Source organism: Lipophrys pholis (assembly GCF_963383615.2).
Source record: "Lipophrys pholis genome assembly, chromosome: 22".
In the NCBI taxonomy this organism is placed as follows: domain Eukaryota; kingdom Metazoa; phylum Chordata; class Actinopteri; order Blenniiformes; family Blenniidae; genus Lipophrys; species Lipophrys pholis.
Window position 1 is genome coordinate 1,175,952 of NC_137644.1, and position 12,901 is coordinate 1,188,852.

Consider the following 12,901-nt stretch of genomic DNA (forward strand, 5'->3'; position numbering starts at 1 on the left):
GAAGGTGTGAGATCCGAGCACAGACTGTTACAAACCGTGAATTGTCAACAATAAATACACAATAATCACCAAGAAGCGTTCAATTCAGCTAACAGGCGTTTATTAACAAAAATGTATTAATTCATAAATAATTCGGAAATCATCTCATAAATCAACACATTCAAGTAGCAAACGACCTCTAACACGGAGATCTAATCTATTAAACAGCAACACTATGTACAAAGAGTGTGTGTGTGTGTGTGTGTGTGATGGGGTGATGGGTGTAATGACCTCAAACGTCCACCAGGTGGAGGCAGACGTCGGCGGGTCAATGTGAGTGGGTGTGATGACCTCGAACGTCCACCAGGTGGTGGATAAGTTGGGATCTTCATCCAAGATGGCAGCTCTGATGCGGTTTCAAAAAGCTAAAATGGCGGCCTGGTTATGCTCAGCGGAGCAGCGTTACCGTGGCGATAGGGAGACGCTTTCCGTGGTCACGTGACGACGCTGTCAGTCCGGTTCTGAGCCGGAGTTCTAACTGGATGTTGGAACATGCAGTCAGAACTCTGGTGATGTGGCGGATGTCGCTGCCGGCACAAGTTAGCGGTTCGGGTGCTAAATGTGGCTATGTAGATGAGACGAGTGGCAGCACACGCACAGGGCGTGCGCGAGCGGGATTAATGAAAGAGAGAGAGAAAGAGAGAAGGGTTCTGGCGAGGTTCTGCTAACACGAGAGGCGGTAATTATCAACAGGAGCTGGGTCGGATGTTCAGACCGTCTCAGCTTCTGATAGCTGCGGGATAGCTCCTGGATGCTCGTGTGCACGTACGTTGATCTGCGTAGATGGCTATCTACACGCGGCACAAACTGCTTGGAAACAGAGGGGGAGGTCAGCATCCCAGAGTCTCACAAGCACAAAATAAAACACACAGCGATATCAGCAGAACATCATTCTACCTATTCTGCCCAGACACAGCATCTTACTTGGTCAGAACGTGGGGGGAACGTGTCTCTGTGGCCGGAGAAAATCCTTTGATTTGCGGCTGCGGGCAGGTCTTTCATGTCCCGGGGACAGGAAGACCTGAGTTACGTTTTGCAGCGTTTTGCAGCGTGGAATACGGGGGTCCACAAACACGCTGTGAGTAACCTGGCACTTCTGGTGTGGGTGCAGAAGCGAGCTTCAGGTTAGCAGGCATGGAGGAGCTGCACGGCCGGAGGAGAAGGAAGTTGGCTTGCAGCTGTGTGGGTCCCGTTAAAGAAAAGAGAAACAAAAAGTACGTCCCCACGGCTTTTCCAGCTCGTCCTGCGAGTTGGAAGTGTTCCGGCCCAGTCAGAGTTAACACGCTGCCCTTTGTGTCCCCATACGAAGTTCTTCGTCTGTATCAACAGAAACCCGTCTTGGAGATGGTAGTATTTTCGCGTGTTGGACTTTTTATAGTTGTGGGTCATAGTCCGACCCCTGCTGTGCTCAGAGTGCGTCTCAGCCAATCTCCTTGGGCTGGTCTCAGCTTTCCAGACCATGGGTGTGGCAGAGTTGGTGGATCCCCCTGGTGGTGAGCTGCGGGGATACAGCTTCCAAGGTGGGGGCCTGGGGGCCTCCTGGTGGGGGTCACGTGACCAATGGCGAATTTTTCCAGTGGTGACCACGTTTCTTTGAGAACAAAGAAACGTGGTCACCCTCCCCCCTGCCTCCTTTGTCCGGAGAGGGGTGAGCATGGTGGTCTTGGCCCAACACTACCCTTTTCCTGTGCATTTAAACTCCTCTCCCTCTGTTGTCCTTGTCGGATCGTCTTACCAACATGTTGCTCCTCTTGTCACCCGTCACTCCTGTTTCCCTTTGGTTTTTTGTGTTCCCTGGACATTTCCACCAATAAACTCTGCTTTCTATGGAACCTCTGAGTCTGCGTTTGGGTCCATCCACACACCACCTGCATCCCCTGACAGAACGATCTGACCAATCATGGACCAAGTGGACTTAACCAGATCCACTTCGCTCCACTCCTTCAAGAGTCCCCGTGACCTGCTCCCGTCTGTCCGGTTTCCTGGTGACCTGCTCCCGTCTGTCCGGCTTCCTGGTGACCTGCTCCAATCTGGCCAGCTTCCCAGTGACCTGCTCCCGTCCGGCCTGTTCACCTGTGACTTGTTCCTGTCTGGCCTGTTCCCCAAGTCTCTCGGTTCCTGTGTCCCCCCAGTCCTGTGTTTCCCATGTTTACCCCCCAGTCCTGTATTTCCCCAAGTCCTGGTTGCCTTCGGTCCCCAGTCCCTTAGCACGGGTTGCCTTCTGTTCCAAGTTCCCTGTGGTCCCCATACCTCCCCCCGGCCCCCGTGCCTTATGCATTTAGGATTTATGATGAACTCATGCAGGAGAAAGAAATGGATTCTGAAACATTGCTTGAATTTGAAATGTAAATCCATACATTCAAGTGAAAATGCCAATCACAGGTTAGGTTCAAACTTTGTGTTACTTATCCCTGCTGTTTTTCTTTTCTCCTCTCTATACAGATATCGATGAATGCCAAGAGAACAATGGTGGCTGCGATCACTTCTGCAGAAACACGGTGGGCTCCTTTGAGTGCAGCTGCCAGAAAGGTCACAAACTGCTCACTGATGAACGCACGTGTCAAGGTCAGTGACAGACAGCTGTCAATCACACGACACCAACTGTGGACAGTGTGGTCCTGCTGGGTTTGTAACTCTTACAAAGCCATGTTTCATTTTAAGAGGGTGTAGAAAGGTGCTACGTCCAAATTCCGGGGCTACAGCTGTTGAAAGTTGGATTGAAAGACTTAATGACTTTATTCACTGTGTGACGAGGCTGTCCCAATCTAACAGGTCTCTCATTTATGTTCATTTCCTTTAAAGTGAAGGATCCGACGGGTGTATCCTCCACAGCTGCACATATCTCAAAATGAATAGTGTGAACAGATATGTTACATCCGTACACCAACCCACATTCAGTTGTGGACAACTCATCTGAAGAAACATGATCCACAGGAGATTAAAATTCAGTATTTGCTTTCAAATAAGACTGTCATGATAGCAGTTTTCACAGATATCATGGGCAAAAAAAAAAAAAAAATCACAATTTGATCAAATATCTACAGAAACTCAATAATTACATTTCTTTTATTGTATCACACCACCTAACAAAGTCATTAGATTTATTTATGGTGTGGTTTGGAGTATTTTGTTTTATTTCTGATCGTCTGATATGAGACAGGAAGAGTAATGGATGTCCCTCCAAAGGCTTCGGATCCCCAGTTAGGAGAGTAAATTAGCTCAGCATAATGAATTGAAGCTTCTAGAAAACAGCAGCCTCCGCCTTCAAAAGTTTAAATGAACAAAACTCAGAACTACCCCAAGCTGTCTTGTTTGATAAATACTTTTCAAGGCTACTTCAGATGACAAGATATGGTTTAGTGGTTCTATGGTAGGAATAGGAACGCTGCTCACTGCAGTATGACCTCCACAGGATCCAGAGGCTCTCTCACTGACCTTTGTTCTTCTCCAGCTACTCCTGGCTCTTTTCAGCCATCAAGGTCAGCGATCAATACCGGCTTTTTTACAAGTTGATGCCTGCGTGACGGGTTGACACCCGTCACGCAGGCATCAACTTGTAAAAAAGTTGTAAAAAAGCCCTCATTCAGCCTGAACAACCAACATTGATTTTCATTTAACTTTAAACACAGAAATAAGACCTTGATATAACCCAAATTTCCCTGTTCATGTAGCTAAAGGTACGTTTACTCTATGTTCCCGGGAGCCACGGCAGCCCCGTTTGCCCGAAACGTAGCGTGCCGTGGGATTTTGGGGGATTCTGAGGAAGGTCTGGCACATTTTTCATGTTCTGTCAAGGCTTTCTACGGATCAAATGTGGACGTCGGGCCATTTTGAAGCATGTTTATGCCCCAAAGGGCCACCAAAAGTAGGGATGTCCCGATCCGATCGGCAGATATCAGATCGGGACATCCCTAACCAAAAGTGAAGGCAATCATTGTATCCTGAGACCTTTGCTGGGTGCTGGATTTCTTTTTCGGTGGCAGAGCTTGTAGAAGGTGTTCTGTCGTTGATTGCTCAGACTCAAATGAAACCCCCCTACCGGGCCTAGCTTCCTCGCAGACCGTGTTGCGCCGTGGCAGACCGGAGGAGAACGCAACGCGTCGGGTTCATCCCATTTTGCTGCGGGCGACTAAGTTTCTTATCCACGCCGCGGCAAATTTTTTGACAGTTTAACAATCTGACATGGCAATCACGACCTGTTACGTTTGCCCATCCTCTCCGTCCCCCTGCGTTGTCTCACGTCCATCTTGTTTTGTCCACGGTGGCCTGAGACGGGGTGCCGTGGCGGCCGGGAACATAGTGTAAACGTACCTTAACTCTGAGCTATGGTGAAACCCTCAAGAAGATGTATGTATAAATGGGAGAACATGTCAACATGCTCAACATTTTCAGCAAAGGGTGTCAGATAAGACATCCATATAATGGCCAATGTCCATACAAAGACATAGAAGAAAACCAATTCTGGCTTACCTGAGGATCTCTTCTAGAAGTATAGAGATAACGTCTTATAGAAGTGTTTTGGACCAGTCTTTGCTCAGTGGATTATAACCCTAATGTTTAACTATTTGACTATTTGTCTGTCACCCTGAAGAGAGTTGTGTGTTCAAATACAAACTATAAGATATTATTGAAAAGATTTGTAAGTTAAATTAAGATCATTAAAGTCCTCATCCTTAATTACCACCATGGAACTTGTGAATGACTTGTGCATTAAGTTTCCCCGGGTTCTTCCTATTCATATACAACCATCGGGTGATTTGACCATTCACGCCAGGATATTTAATAGCCTACAGATTTGAACATTTCCGCTGAATTAAATGTTATATCATGTCCCTCTATTGCAATTCACCTGGCTTGATAGGATAGTTGAAAATAGCAAATTGAGGAAGTGTGGTTTATGTACATGGCTGATAAAAGTGGTGCAATTATCCTGATGGAATGAATCCGTTAGTGTTCTTCTATCCTTCTGCTCTATGTGAATGAATGAGTGTTTGAATAGAAAACAGTGAGGCGTGCCTCGTGGTCTATTCAGAGAGGCACATCCCTGGATGAGTGGCTAAGCCCACACGCTGAGGGCTCTTTGTAACCAGCGGTTCTGTTTTTGGATCACCAAAGCTGATTCCTGCTTTCAAGTCATAGCAAATGAGACAGAAGATCAGACTAACACCAAATGATTTTTATGAACAACAAAACGCAGAGGTGATCCTTTCCCAAACACTGTGTCTGCATGTTGTTAATCCACATCTCATTCCAACAAACTGCCAGTTTTCTTTCCAGTTCAGTTCCAACATAGTGAACTATCGACTTCAGTTTGCCTGCTCTGTCTTTCGCTTTTCCAGACAAAATAGCTCCTGGTGATAGAGTACTTGTCAGTGTGTGAGGTTGTAATAGAGCTGGCAAAGGAAGCCGAGGCAGAAAGACGAGTCATATCAGCAGATTTGACAAGGGATCACTCCTGTTCCAGTTGTCACAGAGGCTATGAGATGTTTTGCCAGCAGTTAGATAAATGTTAGCAATCTCTGTTGAAACACCTCATCATGGGTGTTCTCTCCAAACAACACTCCAGAAACCAAAGTTTTTAAAATATATATGTGATCTTCTTCCATTAAACAGCTCACGGCAGCTCAGTTTATGTAAACTCTACTTTGTGGGCTAGTTCCAAACGGACAACCAACCCATGAGTCCTCACCTTGGACTATTTACCGAGCCAACATCCAGCCTAGAACTTCCTCTGCATGACAAACTCCATTATAACACGCTGTATTTTTAGCCACTGTAAAGCCCTGCAGAACAGCCTGAAATAAACCAGGTGTGTTCCTGAAGCTGCCCCCTCCTTACCCGAGCATCCCAGCCTGCCTCTGCGTGGTTAATACTGCTGAGAGCCACACACACACACACACACACACACACACGCACACACACACGCAGACTTTGAAGTATAGGTGAAAGTGTGGGTTTATTAGTCTTTGTCTGAGTTCAGTGTGGTAAAATAATTTGTTTATTAAAATGTCCATCATTATTAATGGAAATGACTTCAATAGTTTTCAGTTAACAGCTTTGGTTTGTCCTCAAATGAGTCATTGTGATTTCAATGTCTGCAGCTCCATATGACCTGTACCCCAAACAACAGGCCAAATATCCTACATGCACTTTGAAATAATAAAACTATCAAGTACAAGTTTCTCACACTCTGAACTCTTTCTGCTGCTTCTTTCTTTTTTCTGATGCACATTTGATGATTTTAACTTTAAATTTTGCTGTCAAGTTTTCTCTCTGTCTCCATTTTTCCTACTGTAGTATTAGAGGTTTAACTGTGGCTTTCTGTGGTCATATAGTGAAATTGAGTAGTCACAGATGTTGTGTGCCGCTCTATTTCTATTTAAATGAGGTGCTTCAAATGAAAATCTCAGTTCCAGTCAAGCAAATATAAAAATCACTTATAGTCCAGAAAGTATGCTAATTATTTTTAACAACTTTAAACGTTAACAATTTTTAGGACTGTCACCTTGAATTTTGCCAGAATTACAGCAATATTCCATCAATATGAAATTTGAAACATTGAGTTTTAACAAGCCACATTTCCTTTCAAAGTGTCACTTATTTACAAAAGCAATCTTATCAGATTTTTGCTTTTACATTTATCTTCACATTTTTATGGAGCTCATGTAAGCAGTTATAGGAGCGTGATAATTTATATAATTCTCTACAAATCAATATTTATTGGACCAAATATAAAAATACAGATTCACACTGAAAAGAATGGAGGACGTGCTGCTGCTCCTGCTTGTTTTCTGCTATTAGATGGGGGGACCTATTCAAAACCTGACAGATCCATAAATAGTTTAAGCAGAAATGTCAAAAACTAACGACACCACAAACCACCCAAAAGACCACTTCTCCCTCTTTCTCCTGAACAAAAAGGCTTAATCAGACCGTAATGATGATGTCATAACAGGGCGCTATGCTTAGTCACAAGCTAAATATTTCAGTAGCACAAGAACCTATTTAGCATACACAGGTGCACGGTTTAATATGTTTTATTGGTCAAAATCCATTTGATATTGGTAAAAAAATGCATTTACTTTGGTTGTCTGGCAATTGAACTGGTTCTTTCTATAGCAAGTTTTGGCATTAAAAAACAAATGCGCCGTGAAATGTTAAGGTTTAATATTATAACATTATACTCCTTAATGTTGTGGCTCTTACTAAAACCTCAAGTAAAAAATAGATAATAATGTAGACCTACTCAGTTTACAGAAATTTGGTCAACAAAAACTAAGTCTAATAATCTCGACAGTTTCTTCTCCAACAACTCCATATGGTTCAATGCAAATGCCTGGCCATCAAAAATAAATTAAGTTGATACTTCTCACATCTAGTTGACAAGCTTAATGCCTCACAGACACTCAGGCCGTCCACACAAGAACACCATTTCACTTAAACGCAGCATTTTTGGCCTATTTTTGGCCTATCAGCCGAGGCGGTGTTTTAGGAGCGCAAAAATGTTTGTTTTTAATTTTTTTTCCCCAACTCTTTTTATTGACATTTTCAATCAAAAACAAAAAGTGTGAACAGAAATGGTAAATTTTTGAAGTCGATAATAAAACCCCTCACACCCCCTCCCTTGACCCATCCACCTCACTCGGGTCAAATCCGGCCAAGGACACATGGAACAAATCCAGAACAAATAAGACAACACAAACATACACATTCACGCACACAATCATACAACACAGGAGACAGACATTAGAGGCTGAACAAATAGAAGGGGAAATTATTCCTCACCGGAATCTGGGGCTAAATCAACAGGAAGGGACTCCATGAGCTTTGAAACGCTTGAGTAGAGCCTTTTAGCGAGAACCTGAGTTTTCTCAGTTTTAGATTATAGAGAAGTTTATAAGAGTGTAAGTGTGATGTACATGGGAAAAATAGGAAAACTGTTTAGTTGTCGGAGAGGCATGTCTCCATGGGTCTGTAAGACCCAACTGTTTGGTGAAGGTATCCAACGTCTTAGCTGAATTGGAAAAGGGAAGCAGTTTGTTAGATGATCAGTCCAGTATAGGATCTTATACCAGGTTAAAATCATATCAAGGGCTCATATCGTAAAAGCAGGTCAGAAAGATAAGAAGGCCCAAGACCAGGGGTCTCAAACTCAATGTACCCGGGGGCCGCTGGAGGCAGAGTCTGGGTGAGGCTATTCTTCTGAACATGAAGTGTCCTGAACATGAATGGAACATTGAATGAAGATCATGAACGGTTCTTCTGAACATGGTTTTTCTTGCCTACGCTTTTTATCACATATCTGAGCCACATTTGCCTTGAGAGAAGAAGCAGTGGAGACCCTCAGAATGTCTAGAACAGGGGTCGGGAACCCGCAGCTTTTTGGTCCCTCGAGCACCAACTTTCAATAAATCCACACTTTTGTGGAAATCTACTTTAATGATCAATGCATAGTGGGATATGGCATAATAACTCCAAAGTATAGTTAACCACGCCAGTGTCTCATGGTCCTAACACTGTCAAGCAATACAGAGAACAAAATGCATGTGGAGACTCTCATGAGATACATGAATAGCAGAAGCTTTTACTGTGACACTCATCAATCATCAAGAGCACCATGGCAGGAGGACACCCCACACCAAAGCCTCTTCCTTCCTGGTTGCCCACCCACAACTAATAAACCAAACTAAACTAGATGAATTAACTAACTAAATGAACAAAGCAACAAAAACACAACACAACACAATCATTACCAACACTGCAAACCTAAAATAACCCCCAACAACAGCTAAAACGCGACATACAGAAACTCTGTACGTCGTGTTTTAGATGTAATTATTGGGGGTTATATGCCGAGGATGATGCCGGGATGATTGAGCGGGTAGCCAGGGGGGCACCACTGGCTGCCGGAGGCGCAGGTGCACCGGGGGACCTGTTTGTTGCAGCGTCCCCGGTGATTGCGTCCACTGCGGGAGAGGGAGCGTAAGTTCCGTGATCGGTATCCACGACCAGGGCCGAGCCAACACCGGACAACAAGCCAAAGCGGTTTGAGAGGCGGAGTTGGAGGGGTGAGATGGAGCGCCTGGCAGATTTTTCCCACCGCGGACCACCACTTCGGTCCAAGACCGGTAGTGGTTTGGTGTTGAGCTGGAGGGCGCTCGTGGATTTGTGACGTCATTCCAGTGGACCATGTCCTGGAGGACTGCCGTCAGCGACGTGATCCTCTGTGATTGTTCATGGGAAATGTCCATGTTGGCTGTCAGCATGGCTGATTTGGCCTCCAACTCCGCTTTAAGCCGGCGAACGTCCTCCTTAAGGTCAACGAAATCTTTGCATGTCAGATTCATTGGCAACGACTCTTGGAAAAGGATGGCGAGGAAACCATTATTGCTTTTCCCACGTTCTGATGATGTGTGAAAACCAGGTTTTAGCAATGGAGCAGTTAAAGTTTTCAAACTTCTGCACAAAAGTAATGTTTTACTGTCTCTGAGCGAACATCTCTGAGCGAACATCTCTGAGCGAACATCTCTGAGCGAATGTACAGGGGAGCCCCCGAACACGGCTACAGAGGGCTAAGCTAACACCGTCCGACCGTGTGTTGTAGTCACGTAGCATCAAACAGTCTCAATAAAGCCCTACTGACCTAGATCAGTCATTTGTAGGACCCTGGCTAAGCTGATTGTTGGACTTGACAAGATCCTGGGTGTCTTTGAGAGATGCGAGCCATAACCATTAGCTTAGCCAGGTAGTGGAGGGCTGGTTTGAGGCCTTGGTTGTAGAGCTCCCTCATAACGTCCCGGTACACGGTCCACTGTTCCAGTACTTCAGGGCAGTAGTCCTCAAAAATGTGGATCGAGGAGTCCTTGTACTTCAGTTTGCCTCTCAGTTTCCCAGCTTCCCCCACCACAGCTCCCTCGTCTGAAACCTGTGGAAGCATATCACGACTGCTCTACGCCTCTCACCAGGGCCTGGCTTAGCTGTTAGCGAGCAGTGGGCATGGTGAAACACTGGCCTGAACCAAAGAGACAAAAGGTTTTTTCCTCCTTTTATTTGCAGCCATAAATGGCTTGCTAATTGACCTATTGTCCAATAAGGCCCAAATGAAGTCCAATATGCTTGTAATTACTACAAAGTAGCAATAAATTTTTTGTACTTTTAGTGAACTTTTATGAAGGAAGATCTGCGGTCTATGTTACCCTCTCCTACCTGTTGGTCTGCTCGTGGCCCCACCCTCCCTTTGATTCCCTGCTTTGAGCCCTCGATGTCCCTGCATGGCATTCATGCATTTACAATAGACAACCGTCAGGGTCCGAGGACAACCCAACTCGCACAAGGAACTGCCGTTTGCAGGTTTATTGAAACAATCAAGGCAGACAAAATTAATTTCGGCATTCAAAGAGGTAATCCAAGTCCAGGCAGGGGTCGGTACATGGGGAAATCCAAAACACGAAGAACTGGAGGAAAGCGCTGGGGTCATGAAGCTGAAACAACAATGACGATCGAGCCCAGAGACATGAAGGAGCAGGTTTAAATACATGAGGAGAGGGACGTCACAGGTGAGACAAATCAAGCTGATCACAAACACACGCAGAGGAGGACACAGGAAGGGCAAGTGACAGAGACGCAGACAGACGGAGGATTACACAATAAAACAGGAAGTGAAAACTGAGTAAGAGACTTGACGAACACACACACAGACACACACAGACCCTTACAACAACATTACATATAGCAATGTAGAGTAACAGCATGTGACTTACCAAAGCTAAAAAATAAGTCCATGTTAAGGTTATTGTCATACAGAAAAAAAAGTTTTAACAGCTAATATGCAGATGTATACAGGGTCATACAGAGTTAACTCTGTTTAAAGCATAACTTAACCCTTACAGTAAAAGATTTCCCTACTTTATTTTAAGACCTCCCCTCCAGCCTTGTGCCATCCTCTCCTTCTCTCTCCTTCCTGCTTCTAAACATACAAAATGTCTTCAGAGATGCGGGTCTAAGCTTCAGCTCTTGAGCATAAAATTGAACAATTTTAAAACTAAACTAAGAAAAAACACCAATTGGTCATTATGGAGCATCTCACCATATAAATGTGCAGAATATTAGTGGAGTATTGTTGCTCATCACCTACTCACTTGTCAGGGTTGTGCAGGGTGGGCCCAAAGTCAGACTCAGCCAGTTCCGTGAAAACCAGGTTTATTAAAAAAGTCCAGGGAACACGAGGAAAACGCAGGGAACACAAGGGCGACGAGATGAGAGGAGCGACACGATGACAAGAGGCTTGATGACGAGACGACAAGACATGTTGATGAGACGATCCCACAAGGACAACAGAGGGAGACGAGTTTAAATACACAGGGAAGGGGTGGACACAAGTGGAACATTGGTCAATATGAAACACGAGGTGAGACACTCAGAGGCAGAAACAGAGACCTGACACTCTATACCTAACTCAAACCTGTATAGTACTGTGAAATCATTATGGAAAATGTATCTTTAATAATTCAACTTGACATTGGTCCTGACCTGTTCTCCTTTCCGGATCCATTCAAATCAATAACATGCTTTTTAATACTAATAATAAAATACTTTTTAACCTCACGCCCTGAAGCCCCACCCCCTCCCCTCTCTCTTCCCTGGATGGATTGCAGATATTCTTATCATATTTATTGTCCAGTGAGGGAAGGGGCAGGGCAGGACACTGTGCTGTACCGTTAAAATATAAGAACGCAAGTTTAAAATTCCAAATTAAAAAATGCTTTCTCCTCCACGGTAAGATTTCTGGGTGGGACAAGTGGACAAGTATTCCATATTGGTGGGGACACGTCCCTCCAGGCTCCTACAGGAATGTCAGTAATGATATTTTCTGCTCTTTCTTCTAAGAGAATGTCAACTTTTAATATCTGGTTGTTATCTGGTTGGAAAGCTTATCTTACAAATGTATCATGGGCTGGTAAAACTTGACACCATGATTACAAGTATGTGAAGGCATAGCTCAGTTTTCATTCTCTTTATTTAAATTTTTTTTGCTATCTGGCACTTTTATTTCATTTTGTAGGAATCACAAGTGGTCTAGAACGTATAGTTATGGGGAAGAGACATGCCATATCCTGCATTGACAGTAGTTAAAGAGATAAAAATGAAAGAAGATGGATAAATAGATGGATGGAAGGACTTCAGTATAATAATAATAGTACATTTTATTTTCTCTGGAGATGTTGAGTAACCTAACGGTACTATGGAAAATATGTCTCTCCTTTCTTGTGTGTGCATAATAATTCCTCTTAATAAACTAGCATTGTCAGTTTTACTGAGCAGTCTTGCCTCCTTCTGGTGTCCTTCAGACATTGACGAGTGCTCCTTCGAGAGGACCTGCGACCACACCTGCATCAACTTCCCCGGCAGCTTTGAGTGCCTGTGCTACAAGGGCTACATCCTGTATGGCCTCACCCACTGTGGAGGTGAGTTCCCTCACTCTGTGGGGGTTGAGACCCCCCTCATTTGTTGATTATGACTCTGTTGTCATAATGTATCCCAGATTGTGCCGTGGATGGCCACTGCAGTGTGTTGGTACGCACCGTTACGTCTTGTTTTGTTTGTTTCCTTTATCATTGTATTTACGCATGTATGTACATAGGTTCACCGATTCGCTTTTTTCACCTCCGATACCGATGCTGATATCTTAGGTTTTAATATTGGCCGATACTGATCTGATACTGGTACCGGAAAACGGTGCTGAATTACCTAACAAATGGTATGTCTTTGCATATTCTGTACGTGGGTTTCTTCCATGTACTCTGGTTTCCTCCCACAGTCCAAAAACATGCATGTGAGGTGAATTGGTGACGCAAAATTGCCC

At 44.4% G+C, this 12,901-nt stretch overlaps 1 protein-coding gene across 2 annotated transcripts in view; it reads left to right on the forward strand.

Annotated features, from left to right (window-relative positions):
• Positions 1 to 12,901, forward strand: part of scube1 (signal peptide, CUB domain, EGF-like 1) — a gene marked incomplete at its 3' end in the record, with an annotated part of 251,229 nt that overhangs the window by 197,596 nt on the left and 40,732 nt on the right. For both annotated transcript variants that reach the window (XM_080492502.1, XM_080492503.1), the window contains 2 exons: positions 2,482 to 2,604; positions 12,387 to 12,503. In XM_080492502.1, coding sequence (XP_080348628.1) covers positions 2,482 to 2,604; positions 12,387 to 12,503 — 240 coding nt within the window. The remainder of the gene's footprint in view (positions 1 to 2,481; positions 2,605 to 12,386; positions 12,504 to 12,901) is intronic.